The 18,549-nt window shown below is 45.4% G+C and overlaps 1 protein-coding gene across 6 annotated transcripts in view; it reads left to right on the forward strand.

Moving 5' to 3' along the window:
- The window catches only part of TBC1D23 (TBC1 domain family member 23), a 714,314-nt gene that overhangs the window by 20,579 nt on the left and 675,186 nt on the right, over positions 1-18,549 (forward strand). For all 6 annotated transcript variants that reach the window (XM_086934466.1, XM_086934463.1, XM_086934462.1 and 3 more), the window contains exon 2: positions 11,611-11,768. In XM_086934466.1, the coding sequence (XP_086790592.1) occupies positions 11,661-11,768 (108 nt within the window). In that variant the 5' untranslated portion in view covers positions 11,611-11,660. The remainder of the gene's footprint in view (positions 1-11,610; positions 11,769-18,549) is intronic.

The following is an 18,549-nucleotide window of genomic DNA, read 5'->3' on the forward strand; positions in this document are numbered from 1 at the left end:
AATCATCTCCATCGCCACGGCCAATAACAAAGAGAGGGCGCTGAAGCGTGCCGAACTTACCCAACGGGTGGCAGAACTGGAGCAGATGCACCAGCGCACAGGGGCGGCCAGAGCATGGCGACAGTTGTGCGCCGAACGGAAGATGCTGGCGGCCTTGGATCAGGACGTGGCGGAATACGCCGCCATGTGTCTCAAACACGCCTACTACACCGGGGGCGACCGTTGCGGGAGGCTCCTGGCGAGCAGGCTACGGGCGCAGACTCAGAGGCAACATGTGCGCTCTCTCCGGTCGGCCAACGGCGACCAGATTACAGAGGACGCGGCAATTGCGGCGGCCTTCGGCAATTTTTATGCGGCGCTCTACGACGCAGATCACCTGGACCCCAATGCCGGTCCGGCCTACTTGCAGGGCGCGGAGCTCCCCACCCTTAACCCAGCTCAAGCAGACTTTCTGGAGCGGCCCATAGGCCTGGAGGAGGTCATCTCGGCTATTGCCCGCCTTAAGGTGGGGAAATCCCTGGGACCCGACTGCTATACCGCGGCATTTTACAAGACCTTTTGTCAGCAACTTGCCCCTCTCTTGCGCGACCTGTTTAACACATTTGACTCGCCTGGTGCCATACACCCGGACCTACTAGAGGCGTCTATCTCCGTTATTCCCAAACCGGGCCGTGATCCGGCAGCCTGCGGTTCATACAGGCCCATCTCGCTACTGAACATTGACTTGAAGCTCTACACTGGCATACTAGCGAGCCGCATTGCACCATATATGCAACAGCTGATAGACCCCGATCAGGCGGGCTTTATCCCTCAACGGCAGACCAGCGACAACACCAGGCGGGTGCTGCACCTCATTGAGGCCGGGTCGCGCACTAAACCCGGCTGCATGCTCCTCACCATCGACGCGGAGAAAGCCTTCGACAGAGTGCACTGGCCGTACCTCGATCAGGCCCTCCGCCGCTTCGGCTTTGGGGAGAAACTCCGCCATCGCATCTTCAACTGCTACCGCCGGCCCAACGCCGCGGTCAGGGTGAACGGTCATACCTCCCCGAGGTTCGACATTGGCAGAGGCACGCGCCAAGGCTGCCCTCTGTCATCGCTCCTATTCGCGCTGTACATGGAGCCGATGGCTCAAAGAGTGCGGCAGCACGTTCGCATTTCTGGTATCAAATTTGGGGCCGACACGCACAAGATCAGCCTGTACGCTGACGACGTCTTGCTGTCCCTTACCGACCCGATGCAATCCCTGCGTGCTCTCTTTGTGGAACTCCACACCTTTGCCCTGGCCTCGGGGTTTAAAATCAACGAAGCCAAATCCGAAGCCCTGAACATCTCCCTGAGCCCAGACGTGGTGGCCGAGATTAAATCGGAATTCAAGATTCAATGGTCGGACGCAACCGTCCCATACCTAGGCGTTCGCCTGGCTCCTACTGTCCGGGGCACTGCGCGAGTCAATTACGAGGCCCTCACACTCAAGCTCCGGGAGCAGCTCCGGCGTTGGAGGCCACTTACACTGTCATGGCTGGGCAGAATTGCCGCAATCAAGATGACACTGCTGCCGCAGATCCTGTATCTGTTCCAGACGCTCCCCGTGAACCCCCCGAAGGGTTGGCTTCAACAGACCCAATCGGATCTGTCGCGGTTCATTTGGAATGGCCGGCGACCTAGATTTAAGCACACTCTTGCTGCTCTGCCCCCGGCGAACGGGGGGGTCGGCGTGCCCGACCTCACCCTGTACTTCCAGGCAGCACAGCTGCGCACCTTTGTGGAATGGTTCCAGCTAGAGTCCGGCAAGCACTGGCTCTTCTTGGACCAGGCCGTGGCCGGCCGTACCCTCCAGGGTGTGCCTTTCCTACCGCGCCGACACCGTCCCCCTAACCTGTACGCCTCTGAAATCACTAGTACCGCCCTGCGGGTGTGGGACAGAGTGGCTGTGGCCAAGGGGCTGACCACCTTCCCCTCACCTATGACTCCCATCTTTGGAAACCCAGACTTCTCGCCGGGCCTGGACGCCGGAGCATTCACGACGTGGCGGGCGACACCCTGTAGAGCGGCGGGACAAATGTTCGACGTCAAGGGGATCCTCCCGTTCCAGCAGGTCAAGGCGGATTACGGCGTAGCCGAATCGGAACGCTTGCAATACCTGCAGGTGCGCCACTGGGTGCTTCACCCCTCGATCCAGCCCGGGGCCCAACGGCACCTCACACCCTACGAACGGTGGCTGCTGACACGCACTTCGGACAAGAAATTGATTTCAGATCTATATCAGCAGCTCCTTCTCACTCAGGCACACTCGTACAACGCAGGACAAGTCCGGTGGGAAAGGGACCTGGGGAGACAGCTCACTCGGAAAGAATGGGAAGGGGTTTACCATAGGGCCAGACACTCGGCGCACCATACCGGGCTCACCGAGACATTGACTAAGGTAGCCACATACTGGTACCACACCCCTGAGAGACTATATCAATGGGATGCCCGAATAAGTGACAGATGCTGGAGGGGGTGTGGGGGATTGGGTACTCTGGAACACCTACTGTGGAGCTGTGAGGCGCTGCGCCCTTACTGGGACCCTATCCTGGACCTCATAGATGCACATCTAGACACACAACTGCCGCGCTTCCCAGCATACATTCTTCTAGGCCTCCCAAACGCCCTCACATACCCTCTGAAATCCTGGAGAGGACGCTTGATCGCGCTTGCGCTTGGGGCTGCGGTCCAAAACATTGTGGCCCACTGGAGGGCGGTTCAGGCCCCACAGCAATTGGGGTGGCTTCACCGGCTTTGGGCGATCCTGGGGATGGAGAAACTATCACTGGCGGCAGCTGGGAGGGGGGCGGAATTTGCGGAACTCTGGCGGCCATTCCTCGCCCTACTTACCGGGGAGTTTCGGGAGGTGAGCTGCCCACGCTACCTGCGCCTGCTACGCCTGGCAGAAACACCTCTCCCAGACACCAAGACTCACACCCGTAAGCGCACGGGCCCTGCGCGCGCAGCGCCAACTGACTGTTAGTGGCGGAACACGACCGATAGAGCAATCCCGGAAATGGACAAGGAGAGGGGAGGGCTGGGGTGGGAAGGGTAGGGGGGTTGTTTCCATTTCTTTGTTTCTTAAGTTATGCTAGCACTGATTAGCTTGCACCGTTGTAGCACCTCTTATGACGCGGCCGGCCCAGTTGGGTTGTAGGCGGCTTGCTGTGTTAACAAGACGATGTTCCCGCTGGCCTCGTGTTGGGTGTCAGTGGGGTTGCTGCCTAGGCCTCCCTGGAGTGGGGACGGCCCCTACAGATGTCTCAGAGGTGCATTTCTTTGCCTATGCTCAATAAAATATTTAATACATAAATAAGCAAAGTTAACTCAATCAAAAGCCTTGGCGGCATCTAAAGCAATCACCGCCAAAGGAAGTTCATGCGTGGAAGCCATATCTATGATTCCAATAAGAGTAAAAGTTAATTCTTTCAGGTATCTCCCTTTAACAAAACCTTTTTGGTCCTCGTGAATCAATTTATGGAAAACCCTACTAAGTCTATCTACCAATATTTTTGAATAAAACTTATAATCACAGTTCAAAAGTGATATAGGTCTATATGAGTCCAAACTATTAGGTGATTTTCCTGGTTTGGGTATCAGGGAGATTGTTGCCTCATTCCAAGAACTAGGTATGGTTACTTCCCCCCCCTAAAAATTTGATTAAACAATTGACACAATGTGGGAGCAATCAATTCTACTAGCGCTCTATATACTTCAGCCGGGAGGCCATCCGGGCCTGGTGCTTTCCCCCTTTTACTTTCTTTGATCACCCTAACCACTTCGGCTCGAGATATTTCCCTATTTAGTGCCCCCATCCAATCCCCAGAAAGAGGTTCCAAATGCTGTAGCCACTTATCCATTTCAGCTTGTCTTGGGCAAAGGTCTTCCGTATAAACTTTTACAAAATAGCCATGGAAAGCTTCTGCAATTCTTTTACTATCTGTTATAGTTTCTCCATCTTTTTAATTTCTTTTATTTGATTACGCATCAGATCTTTTTTTAGCTTTCCACGCTAACAGTTTGCCACACCCTTCTCAATAGGAAAAGTGAGCCAACTGACTAGCTTCCCATCTTTCCTTAACTCTTTGTGACAGTACTGCTGTTAGTTCTACTTTTAATTCAAAGAGCTTATTTTTTACTTCCTCGTTTGTTATGTTGCCCCCTAGTCCTATTCCAGTAGCTTCCCAAGACCGTATTTCTTTCTCCAAATCCAAGACTTTTCTTTTAGCACCCTGAGCTCCCAGTCTCCCTCTCAAAAACGCTTTACACGTATCCCATACTATATCTTGTTTGGCTGACCCTTCATTTTTATCTAAAAAGACTTGTACCTCCTCTCTTAGGACTTCTAAATAATCCCCATCTAAGAGGATTGTACGATCCAATCTCCAGGTTGAAGTCAGACCCTCTGTCCCCAATTCCAAATTCAATCCAACAGCTGAGTGGTCAGAAATATGTGCCCCTAAATTAATCCCCTTCGTTACCCAATCCTTCAACCTAACATCAATCAAAAAGAAGTCTATTCGTGAACTGTGATTGTATTTTTTATTATGAAAAGTAAATCCTAACTGCTGACCTGCTTTTAATCTCCAAATATCACGTATACCTTGCTGTGCCATAATCCACTTTAACCTAGACGACATCTTACCATTTACAACAGCTCTACTATTTCCCGTCCGATCTAATTTGCAATCCAAAACCGTATTGAAATCTCCAGCCATAATTATTTTTGCTGAAAAATCTAGTAATTCCGCTGCTAAGTTATCCAAGATAGTTTCATCGTCCACATTTGGTCCATAATAGCCGACTACTACCAATACTTCCCCTGCCACTCTTATTTTAACAATCGCCCATCTACCTCTTTTATCTGCTCTCTTGTCTTCCATAACGATATTAACCCCTTTTCTAATCAAAATTACCACCCCCTTTGTAACTATTTCTTGGGGTGTAAAAAAAGCACTGGCTATCCATTTTTGAGCAGAAAAGATCTCCTTACTTTCTTTTTCAGTTAAATGCGTCTCTTGCAAAATAATCACGTGTGCAAGGGAATCTTCTAGATATTTCAATATTGATTGTCTCCTAGACTTCACTCGTAAGCCATTAACATTCCATGTAAGGAACCTTAGTTCCTTAACCTTAACCTTAACCTTAGCCCCACTCATGGAAGCTTGCCCACAATTCCCACCTTTCGGTGGCAAAGACGCTCCTGAGGATATTTTTCTTTTCTCCCAGTCCCCTTCCCCCCATTACCTCCCCCATACCCCCACTCCCCCACTCCCCCCTCTCCCCCCTCCCTGGAAAACCCAACCAAGACTCCCATGGCCTAGGCCTGTGGATGTCGCAGTGGCGGTGCACCTCATATCTCTTACTTACTATTCATTAATATGTGGGTGCCAAGCAGTAATCTGACCTTCCTTAACTAACTCACCTTCCCCTAACATAATTGCTATTCTCCTTGACATTGTTCTAAAAAGGTATCAACCTCTTCAGCTCCTCGAAACGTATACATTTTGTTCTGCCACATTACTTTTAGAAAAGCAGGAAATTTCAATTGGACTGTTGCCCCCAATGTTCTAAGTGGCCCCATACGCTTTCCTAACTCCCATTGTCCACTTGCTGTAGCAGGTGATAAATCTGACCTAATGTCCACTGCAATTCCATCCACCATTATATTCTTCTCCTTAAGGGCAGATGTCAAAATCCTCTCTTTTAAGTTATAAATTAAGAAGTTAACTAGTATCTTTCTTGGTTTAGAGCGATTTGGATTCAACCGGAAAGGATCTCGATGAATCCTCTGAATATCGCGTAGCAATACTTCTTCCGTTTCTTCTAGCTGTAACTCAGTTTTTAACAGTTGTACTACATAACTTTTTATGTCTGACCCCTCTTTTCCTTCTGGTAGTTTTAAAATCTTTAGATTATTTCGCCTTTGCATGTTTTCCAGTCTCTCAACTCTAATCATTCTTTCGCTCTTTGAATTTTATAATCTCAATCTCTTTGCAATTATCTAAAACTCTCTCCTGCATCGCTTTCATTTCTGTCTCAAGCACTTCTGTGCGGGCGCTTAATTTATCAAGTTTGGCCTCCAGTAGACTACATGAGGCTCTTATATACTCCTGATTTTTATTGGAGGCCTCAAAGCCCAAATGTATGTCTTTCTCTAACTTTCTTAAAAGCGCCACAACTGAAATGTCGGATGGGTCTGAGTTATTTGGCTGAAGAGCTATCTGCATCTTTTCCAGACCTTCCTGGGTTGTCAACATTTTCTCTGTTATCATCAGGGACGCCCCCACTCCCACTTCCCCAACCTCCAGCACACTTTCCAGCCCTTCTTCAGCTACTACTCCTTCAGCTACTAATGTTGTAATCAACTGCTGTGAGGTCTCCGCATCAGCCATACCAGCAGTATCTTGCGCAACCTCTCCTTCTTCTTCCATCCCGATCGCCAAAGCCTGATAGGGGTTGGGGGTTAAATGCCTGGACCAGTCCTGCTCCTCTGTACCCTTTAATACACACTGTACTGACTCTCCGTTTTTATCAGGATGGGGGTTTTGAACTGACTGTGTAGGGTGCGACTTCAAAATCAATATTTTAGGAATTGGCTTGAAATATGAATTGAGTGATGGGGTCGTAACTACCTTGTACTCAAGCCCCTTTTGTTTTCCCTTTTTTATATCTTTTCTTAAGCCCGGCTCCCCTGCCTTAGCGCTTTTAGCTTCTTTAATAGAACACTTTCGAAAGTTCTTTTGCAGCGCTTTAGGGTTACCCAAAGATAATTCATTAATATCTGACCTTGTGCTCCTTAACGAATATCTTGGACGCCCTGTCACCAGTTTTTTACTTTCTACCTTATTCACTGGCTGTACTTCCACCAAGCCAGCATCTAATGGAGACAATATTTGAGTTTTCTCCACAAAAGCCTTTCCACCTTTTACCTCCAACGCCCTTGCTAGGGGTTCCTCTCCTCTCCCCCGTCCTCCGATAACTCCTGAACCGATCCTCGCTACCACACGGCGTCCTCTGCCGATTTCCAGCGCCGCCCTTTCCCAGCTCCCGCTCTGCGGTTCCACAGGCAGACGCGGCTCCACCTCCTCGTCCTCCGCCCACAGTCGTACGGAGGTTTCTGCCTCAACCTCCGCCATAAGCCGTCAAACAAAGCAACTTCAAACTCCGGTAATATTCGCCAAAACCCATTCCAACCAGAACCCGATACCTTCGGTGAGTAATTCCTCTCCTTCAATATGCTCACACTATGGTCAGTTACCGCTAAACATTCCAAACCAGCACCGCCGCTGCTCCCGACATCCGCGACCCGCTACCTAGCCGGCCGCCATGTTTTCCCCCCACTGTGAATAGTTATATTGTTGTTTTGTGTTGACCGAGCCATGTTATTATGGGAAGCACTAAGAAACTATGATATCCCACATGGTTTACTTTTGAAGTTGCAGGAATTGCATAGAGATAATTTGTCCCAGGTGGAACTGTATGATGTTATGACTTTTTCATGGCGAACAGATTTTAGAAATGGCCTCGGACAAGGATGCGTTCTGCCACCCATATTGTTCTCCATTTACCCTATATATTTGACATGCGCGACTGTCTTTGCCCCAATATGAGTGGTTCACATATAAGTTGTCTCCTCTGTGCACACGATCTAGTGATCATTGACTTAGTAGAAATTGGTCTACAGAAAGAGGTAGATGTCTTTGCTTACTACTGTAATAAGAAAAAACTAATAGTCAACCTGCATACAACAAAGGTGCTTCCATTAGGGAACAAGAAATTCAAGTTTAATTGGCTTCTAAATAATGTTAAAATCAAGGCTGTTAATAGCTATAAGTACTTGGGGATGTGGATTGTGATGAACCTGTCATGGAAAGAACTAATTGATTCCCTGCAGGCAAAAGCTCTTTCTTCATTAGCGCTTAAGAAATTTGATTAAATGTATGGAGTTCCCCCTCTAAGAGCAGTATTGGTGGCATACCAAGAGATGATTTGGCCAAAGTTCCAATATGGTGTAGAGATACTTTGTATACGTGGGAAACTGGGAAATGAAATTGGGATCTTGAAGAAGGTAGATGCTTAAAAAGACTACTCTCCCTACCACCTTCCACTATGATCCAGGCCATTAGGACACAAACAGGGCTAAGTGCATGGAGCTGTGTAGCTGTGGCAGAAGCACTATAATTCTGGTCCAGAATAGATGGGGATGAGCCCCTAAAAATATCGACACTTTGTGAAAACTATAGATCTTCCAGGGCAAGGATGCAAAAAACTGAAATCAAAAAGTGATATGATAGACCTATCAAATGTTAGTAAAGCAGAGATTCGAAAGCTAACAAAAGCTAAAGCCAGGGATGATGATGTGAGATATTTACGGAACAAGAAATGTGTATCCCTTCTGATGGCCTCGTGTCTGTAGGAGGAAACCTTTTCCTGTTTGGATAGCTTACCAAATGAACATCTAAGGTCAAGCCTTCTGAAGTTTAGAAGCGGCATTAATCATGTTTTAATTTCTCAAGAGCAGGGCTCTTTTTATGGACGAGAAGGCAATTTGTAATTGTGGTCTTAATATGAAGGGGATCTAATGCACATCTTAGTAGATTGCCTGTGGCTTTTCCAACAATGAAAAAGATTGCTGAGCCCAATTTTACAAAAATACGAGATTAGAGTAAGGTGGCAAGCAGCCAATTTACTATAAAACATGCGATTTTTAGACTTATCCTATGCGCTGGGGCAATGAATTTTTTTTATTGTCCATGATTATATTTTGAGTAAATGTGAGAGGTTGTTATTGCCGTAGATATTTGATGGAATTTTAAGACAACAGCTGTGATTCTAGACCTGGTTGCAGCTGGCATGGTTTTATGATTTGGATGTCATATATTTATGGAAACGCTTTGTACTGTGTTAGTGTTTTAAAGACTAAGGTAAAAATAAACCTGTTTTGACGGACTGATTTTATGACCTCGATCGACTTAAAAGTTTTATCAAATAATACATACATAGTATGTGGTCTTAAAACTACTAAATCTAAAACTATTATTGTCCAGGGAAAGAAGAAAGACTCTTTAACAATTTCTTATACCTGGCCGATCTGTGTAATCAGTTGAAATGGGAACCACTTTTAACCACCAGAGTGCAGCAGACAAATAGGGCTGTGGATGCATTATTTCGTTTTTCCAGCAAACTAGGGCACAAGCCTGCCAAGGAATTATTTACCCTGTACAGAGCCAAATGTCTCCCTATTGCCATGAATGGCGTGGGGGTTTGGGGCCATGATAAAAACCATCTGCTCTAAATAATTGCAAACAAATTTATTATAAGATTATTGATGCTACCGAAAAGCGCTCCTACCCTATTTTGCCATACAGAATTGAACTTAGAGTTAATTGAAGACAGTATAGGCAGTGCCCCTTTGCTTCTATGGGTTAGGATCTGGCTCTCAGATTACTTAATTTAATTTGGAGAGATGTCATCAGAACTGTTTCAAATCAGACAATGTTTTTAAGATTCCCTGGTTCCATTATCTGAGGAGAAAATATCAGGAGATAGGTCTTGAACACTTTTTTGAAAACCCTGAAAGTATTCCTCCAAATGCCAAGATCATTATTGAAGAGGCGTATCGTACTTGGTTCAACATGCACATTTGTCAGCATCATGGCAATATAGGTTGGGCTCGGATGTTACCCGCCCCTCTACAATTTTATTTAACTTTTTCTGTCAACTCTCAGTTTCAATTTTATTTAACCATCTTTTGCTTATGCACTGTGCACTTTCTGCTGACATTTCCACGCCAAGGAGGGTGGTCAGACAGGCTTACACCCTGTGATAATTCCTCCAGTCAAAGCACTATGCAATATTTTGCCCATTGTATAAATCGGTAAAAATGAGACGTTTGTTGCCATTATTAAGGAACATTCGCCCTTGTTTGTATATGTGTAAATGTAATGTAAATGTGGCGTATTTGTATAGCGCGAACAGTGACCCGGAGGCATCCCGGCGCTTGTACTCCTACCACAAGGGAACCCCTCCTGGCTTTTCCTTGTGGGGTGTCCACTCCTGGGCATCCCATGGTGAAACCAGGCATCCCTTGTGTATCAGGGGGCCTTTGTGGAGACTAAGCAAGCTATTGCCCAGAGTTGCAGCGTGGGACCCATGCTTAGAATCGGCACTGAGGCGAGAATATCCGGTCAGAGGAATTTAAGCCCGAAACCCGCCGAGGCGGGAATCGAACCCTGGTCCCTGGCCAGCGTTCTGCATCAAGGTCTGCCGCTCTAAGCATTGAGCCACACTTCGATGGTTTTAACTTTTTTTACAGTCATTGGCAACCTCAGAAATTTGCTCTTCAGTAGTTAATTCTATAGAGGTTCTATTGCGATCAGGAAGCACTAGGATTAAAATTGCATGAAGATCATTAGGTTGACAGTTTGCTGCCTATAACTGACTTTTTAATGAATAGAATGATATGATATAGCTGGAATTTTATGATTAGTTTTAGATTTTATCATCGTTATTTAATGTATTTTATCTTGTGATGCTGTTAATCTTTTTATGGTTCTCATAACCGAAATAAAGGTATACTTGACTTGACTGACTGGCATGCAGATTCGTTGTCAAAACACAATCTCATACGGTGGTCACTGGGTGGGAATTCCTCAATCACAGAAACGTAACCTCGCTTTTCCCGTTTTTAGCTGTCAGATTTATTATGGTAGTGCTGATTTTGGAGCCCTAGGCTTCAGACCCGTAAGTCTATAATCACTGGTGGAGTTCTAGTTGCACTTTTTTTTATCTTATTGATTGGAGTTGTTTCTCAGGGTCAATACTGTGATGTGCAACATGCAATGGTCAAAACAGTTTGCCATAGTGTCATCTGTTTCTTCGTTCACTGGTTTTCTTTTTGACTCACCTCTTCATATGATTGCTTTTTAATCTTCAGAAAATGTGTGCCCAACATCATCTAACACAAATGTCTTTGGGGGTCTGGTTTTCTTGTAAACCAAGGTGTATTTGTTCTTATACCTATCAGGTGTTATATACTTCCTAAATATGTTTTTGTAATCTCAACTTGCAGGACTGTACTCTGGGTAGGCGTGCTACTGTGTAGTGTGATAATTACACTAATAAATTGCACTTAAGTGACTGTAAACAGATAGAAAACATAGTTATTCCTCGATGTACGCATAGAAATGCACATATTTTCGTAGATATCCGTAAAAAGACTGGATTTTTTTATATCTTCAATAATTGGATATTTACTCAAATTGGTCGAAGGCTTCAATGATTTTTTGCAACTTTAACAAAAATATTTGTTTGTGGTCCCTGTCGATTTAATGTTTACTGCCCAAAACTGCCCTGCTTTTGATTCCTTTATTATAGTGTTGATTTTCAATATTTTCACGAGCTAAGTGTATTGAATTCACAGATAGAAAATGTGACAATACTTGAGTACCCTGCATAAGGTGGCATGTAAAGCCCATCTGCCAAAGAGTCTACATCAATATCTGTAACGAGTTTTTGCATATTGCTATTCACATGTGAATAAACCTTTATTCAGTAGCCGTTTTGTGTCTGTTTTTGTAGATATGTGCTTGTTCACTGGAGATTAGACTGAAGCTTTTTGCATTTGGGAAATGGACCTAGCAGAAGCCCTGGAGGCAGGAGGCTGTGATCTTGAAACCGTACGAAATATTATACAAGGGGGTCCAGTACCTGCTGAGCTCAGATCTAAAGTATGGAAGGTAAGCTTGTAAAAACTGTGATAAGTTCTGTAACAGCCTGTTGCTCTATGCTATCGGTCTGGAACACATTTATGCTTTGGAATAGTACTTTTAAGCCTATCACCCGCCTGCTAAATCTGGATTTCCTTAATTTATTAATGCATTGTGTTAGGCGTGTTTTCATTTAATTTCTCTGAACGCAGAGTACACCTTTATGATATCCTGATGTTCTGTGTAGCGGGTGCAAAGGTCTGAGCAGAAGGGAGTGTTTTGGACCCTGGACTTTGTGATGCAATATTGTGGCATGTTTCCCTGGCCTGTTGCTGACCTGGAAACAAGCTAAGACAAATAGTCTTCTGGCCCCTTACCATATCCTCTAAGAAGGTTTTTGGGCTTAGTTTCCATTAAGGCAGAAGCTCTGCTGCATTGCACAAGGGGAAGTACTCCTATTCCAAGGCGTGCTTCGAATCCTCTTCTTATTTGTTTGCCTCTGTAATGGCCGGATTTTCCGCTTAGATGGGATCAGCCCCCAGGGGCCCTAGAACCCAGCCAAAACGTACTCACCTTCCCTCCTCAGATCGTATTCACCATGGATAGATATACAGATATATATACAGGTCGCACCTAAGGATGGGGAATGACAATATACATGTACGGATTTTCTACAATATCTTATTCACATCAGTTGGTCTCGCGGCCACCCTGACCCAGACCGTTCTACCCTAGGGCAGATATGACACACAATCCGGTGTGTCTACACATGGGCCTGCAGAACCCGATGCTCCCTTTTCCAAACTGTTCGCAATCCTGCGAAACTATACGCCAGTCTCCTTCCTGGCGCTCTCACTTATTCAAGCCACAATCCTGTGGGTATCCGCGCTGGTAATCCCCCCCAGCGTTCTCACTAACGCCGTATATCAACGACGACCACATTCCTATGAACAGTCATCAGGATAATATTCCAGTTACCTACTCGGGATAAAACTACAATAATGACATTGGATACGGTTCCCAAATTATATAGTGTACTTCCTGCTCTTGACATCAAAGGCCACTCACTCCCTCTTTGTTCGATCACCATTTACCTGATCGGGATTTCACATCCGTTCACATAAACAATTTTCAACTAGGAGATACATTTACCAAGATTGAACAGGAACACGAGGCACACGATAATTCTATAAGAATTAGGATATTTATTAACAGTAGACACAAATCACATTACTATGCAACATAACTTCTGCAAAGATAAAGATTAGAGTGCACGTTCTATGAGAAATGGACGGACATCACCTGGTTAATATGAAGTCTGGGCTCAGCAGTCATCTAGGTTCCCTTCTCGTCTCTGTGTCCTGGCTCGCCTTGCAGTCACACCCCAGCCGTCACAAGTACACGTCTGCACCGCTAGGCTCAACCTCGTCTGCTTCCCTCCAGGACACCGGAACCTTGCTGGTTATTAGCTACCGTCTCTCTCTCTCTCTGTATCAATGCGCTCCGCGCTAATTCTCGCTCAGTCTTTCTCAGAGAGTTTCGGTCTTAAATCTTTCTCGGACTTCAAGGATGGCGCCTGTCCGCCATGAGATAATTAATGGCAGAGATGCTAACGGCTAGATGCCGCCTACGGACTAACTGACAAACTGACTAACACCTTTGCTAATATCAAAGCCCGTTCCTTCATGGAAAGCTACGGCCAGTAACCTGCCGCCCACCAAATTCTTGTACCTCCCCGTACCAAGGACACGTTCCCAGCCGGCCGGCCTGAAGTTGTGTCTTCGGTGTGGAGAAAAATACATTCCTTCGATAAAGGCCAGCCTGAGCCGGTTCTCTCCAAGCGAACAACAGCTTGAAACTAAAACATTACACTTCACCTAGAAAGCCTTCTCGAGCTACCGGGCAGAAAGCAAAATGGAGTCTGTCTCGTTTAAGGCCTACGGAGCCCACAATATGCATAACTCCATAGAAAACATCCTAATATGTTAGCAAATGGGCAAATCATGTCTAATACTCATATATCTATCCCCTAACTTAAATTCATAAGCCCTACATTAAGGAAAGTGATACGAAAATGCCCTAATATATGTAAGACAGGGGCCCTGTCTATAGTCCTAATCCCTATGCTATGGGGGTGATAGGCTGGAGTCACTCTCCATCATTCTCCCTCTCAAAAGAGCCAGAAAAGGGCAGCCATTACAGCCTCCTACCAAATGCATGCTGGCAAGTATTCAGGAATGGAGATATCATGCATATCAACAAGCATAGGGTGGTTGGGAGAAGTAGTTGGGCAGGACTCTTTCTTGCATTCCAGACACCCATAGTAATTGCATTCTCTAACGCAAGCATCCTACTTTTTAGTTCTAAGATGATTAAAGTCTCCCACACTTAGATCTTCATTTGTGGACTGAAATCATTGTACAACGTTTTTTATGTGTCTTTGGGGTGATTTTAGAAGGTTCGTTTGCAGGCCTATCCCTGCTGCTCCTGTCGCACATTCGTATGTACATTTATTTGGACACATGGTGGTTGGGCTCCATCCCAGGCAGCTCGTCCAAGTACATAGCTTCAAAGTTTCTTGTGTTATTTTGAAACATGAAATTAATCCTTCCATGCCTGAGCTTGATTGATTTTCCAAGTGAACTTGTACAAAAGATTTGACATTTGGGGATGTGGGTCTATATAGGAAGCCACAATCTGTATAATTCATCAGGTGTAATATGTTTAGTAAACCCCTGTGTACTGCATCTGAGAAGCAGTCTGTTGCAGATCTTTGCTTTCCAGGATGCCTTTTTACAGTATGTTGTACGACAATCTAAAAACACAAAATGGGGTTATTCTGTTAAAGGTTTAATACATACATCCACCTACTACCACTGGTCATTGGGTAGCAAGTAAATAGCAGCCAGTGGATAGGCCTGGAGAGGTTGGTAAGGATGTTGGGGGAGGGAAACTGGGGAGTTGGGAAGAAGTAGTGATGATGATATCATTAACTGTATTGTGAGTAATTGACTGTTGTATTGATTCATTCCTCTTGCTGTCTATAAATGCTTCAGAATAACTTCAAATTAATGTTTCCCCTGAGACACCACACCGTTATCATTATAAAGAATTAATGAATAACAAAGCATAATTTAATGGGTTTCTCTTTATATGTGATGCAGGGTTATTATATTATGATGTCCTCTGTTAAACATATTGAACCCATGACCTGTATATCTTGGATTGTGAGGGATGACGATCAGTGCTGAATTTCCCTTGAACCCATTTATTATATTTTCAAGCTGGTGTTATTGTATTTTAAAGTATTGTTCCTCACACAGTTTTTGGTTATTCTCTTAAGTTACAGTCCTCATCTTGTTAACTTTTGGATCATTAAGATGACTTGTTGTCAGCTTACATGAGGGGAGTGCCTTTGCAGTCCCATGCAATTTTTGGTGGGTTCAGAGGGGAAATGCTTGGTTCAAAATAATATTGATGCATTTCTAAAGTCAGCTTTCAGTTTTGACCGATATCCTCTGCATCGGTGGCCCCTCTTTCCTGTAGTAGCAATTTCTTTCACCCTGCTGCTAGGTCTTGGCTTCTGAACACCGGCTTCTGTTGCTCCATATTTCTTTTTTAGCTTATAGTCTATAACACATTCTTACCATAGGTGATCTGCACCTGCGGTATGAATTTCTGGTCATTATCTTCTTTGACCAAACCACATCAGTACCAATTGTCTTCAACTTTGTTCATAGTGCCATTCGATGAGTTATCAAGAGCGAGACATCCTTCTATTATTTTTTCCCAATCCTTTTTCTGGTGGTTAGCTGTGTACACCTTTAAGCCCGTCTCTTAACCAGGGGTGGCTGGGAATTTGATCAGGGTGTCAAACGGGCCACACGTGTACACACATACTCATCCTCACCCATCTTTACGCATACTCCCTCATATCCATCTATTCACAAGCACATACACACGGACACACCTATTCACAGCATACACACACACTCTCAAATACACTTCCAATTTCCATGCACACATGCTTACCCTCATGCACCAAATTAAACAAAAAAAGCATCCTGGGCAACAGTAGTGATTACAGGTGGCAGGAGGGATGTTTTGTTGGTTCTTGGAGGATTGGGACTGCCTCCACGTTTCATTGCCAGATCTCGTGATGCGTCAGCCAATGAGCGGAGGCTGCATCCCTTACTTGTCAGAGTGGAATGAGGTCAGTGAGACTGTTGATAACATCCTACTCTGTGACAAAGCTTTGCTGATGGACAGTCACCCCCTAGCACTTCAGGGCTTAAAGCTGAAGCGCCCAGTTCCAAGTCTATTTGTGACGCACCCCCTCATCGTGAGGAGGGGGACCAACAAGCACTTTGCCTGGCTGAGGACGTCATTCCCACAAGACTGTGAAATCATCAGCCCAGCAAAGTTCAGCTCAGGCAGTCAGACACCAGCGCAATATGCGTATGTGCAGTGTCTGGCTTGAAAACAAAGAATGTCTGCATGTAAGGGATTGTCATCTGGGTGGAGAGCAAAACATTATTTTCCCGTTAGACCACAACTTCTCACTTGAAGCTAATGTCGCCTGCTGAGTATAATAAACAATATGTTCGAGGCATATGTAGCTGTAGAGACAGATGCTTTCCATGCTCCTGCCATCTAGTGTTGGATCCGGATGTGTGGACATCGACTCCATTATTAGATTATTTTCATTCCGCCATCTGGTTCAGACGTGTGTGCTTGCGCTCCTGGTTGAGACCGGTAGGGATCTCTCTTTGGTTCCTAATCTACTCTAACACATGCAGCATTGTTTTCCATCGCCCTTTTCCATTCTGCGTATCGAGGGACAATAACTTGTTGGGTCGATGCTTTTACTCTCAGGCCACGCCTGCTTTCGGTGTTTGATTGGTGCATAGTGCCTCATGATGGAGTATAGGTGGGGGATTAGTTTATGCGGAGATGGATTAGTGAGCATGTGTTCTTGAGCCTAGAATGTTGGGGTGAGATGGGAATGTGCCGTGCAGTGTGTGCCATTCCGCACACAGTTAATAGTAGAGGAATGTTTCTCATGCGGTGGGTATGGGTGCCTCAAATGGTGGTATAAAAGTGTTTCCCAGATAAACGTCTTGGAAATTATAAGGTCTTGCCCACGTGCGCGTATCCTAGCGCCCACATTCTGCAGGGGTGGTAACTAGGGGTTTCGCCCGAGGGGCACGGAGAGAGCATACAGGTATGGGATTCCTGCGTGTCTTCACATGCCATTCCATGCCCAGCACACACACTCCACAGTGTCTTATCTCTGCCCTTGACGCCTTGTAATGTGGTTAAAGTGTGGTGGACATGGCATCGCCGGCTTATATTGCGGTATGAGGACAAAATTGCGTTGGGTAGAGCCAAAAAAAGGAGGTACTGCGCCTGACCATATAACGCATAGAGAAACATATCCAGCGCGCTTCGACCAGCCAGAGAAAGTGGCAAGGTGAGAACCTTCCACATTACTAGTGGTTGCTTGGTAGCCCAAACCAGTGCTATTAGGTTAGATCTTAGACGTCTTGCAAAAGTAACCATATTGGGAATAGGCACATTAAGGAAAAGGTATAGTAATTTCTGTAAACAAATTATTTTCACTATTGCTATCCGACTCGAGAGCACAGCGGTAGCTGAGACCATGTTGGTACTCTGTGGTCTATGACACCATTTTTAAGCGCTTGTACGCGCCTATCCGTCGCACAGCATTCTCATGCCTCCTCTGGCAATTTTTCCAACAAGTATACCAAAATGTTTTCCGTCTAATCCTCATTATCACTTAATCCATTAATCCTGTTTGCACTTATTTGCTTATTCCTCAAACGGGGTGTTCATGCCATTTTCCAGGTTTCTCATGTTGCCACCGTGTCCATCCGGACCTCTTAGTAAAAACACGAATAAAGCATTCTTCGTTCAGGGCAGTGTTTATTTGTAAAAAAAAACCAATGCATTTCGTGCATTATATGCACTTCTTCAGGGGTCACTAATGAAAAAACAGTAAACCGTCATCACATTATGGAATTCTTTGCTATGTACATATGCATTAAAACTAGCACCTAATGACAATGTGCAAATCTGTACTCTATCATGTATACCATTTATTGCTCTTCATTCTCAAACTGCAAATTGACTACCCACGCAGCCAATCTTAATCTCTTTAATTATGGGCTTGCTGATCACATTGACGAAAAATAACATAATTTAACCGTGGACCTGGTTAATTTCTGTAAACAAATTATTTTCACTATCTCTATCCGACTCGAGAGCACAGCGGTAGCTGAGACCACGTTGGTACTCTGTGGTCTAGCCACGTGACAGCCCAGCAATAATCTGTCTGTCAGAGTTCATCAGGATAGCAACTGAGCCATATGACTAAGTCTCGTACTAAATCAGATAGCCACTTCAGTGGGTATTCCGTAATGAAGTCTTGGGTGCAATCCGTAAGGGAAAATAATATTGACTTGGACTAATTAACCTGTATGCCTGAAAACCTTCCAAATCGTATGACTATGTGGGTCATCGTAGCAAGGTTACCCTGTGGTCTGCAGACGTATAGGGTGACATTATCCACATACATGGAAACTATCAGCCCCATAGTAAAAAATTCAAGGCCTCAGTGGGCATGTGTTGTGGAAGACGCGCTGCCAGGGGTTCCATTGCCATAGCAAAGTAAATTGGTGACAGTGCACAGCCCTGGCACGTACCATGAGTGATTGGGAATGGGACAGATATGCCTTTAAGTTGTACGCGGGCAGTGGGGAGAGTGTAGAGGAGATGTGTCTCACAGATG

This window comes from Lissotriton vulgaris, chromosome 8 (genome assembly GCF_964263255.1).
Source record: "Lissotriton vulgaris chromosome 8, aLisVul1.2, whole genome shotgun sequence".
NCBI lineage: Eukaryota > Metazoa > Chordata > Amphibia > Caudata > Salamandridae > Lissotriton > Lissotriton vulgaris.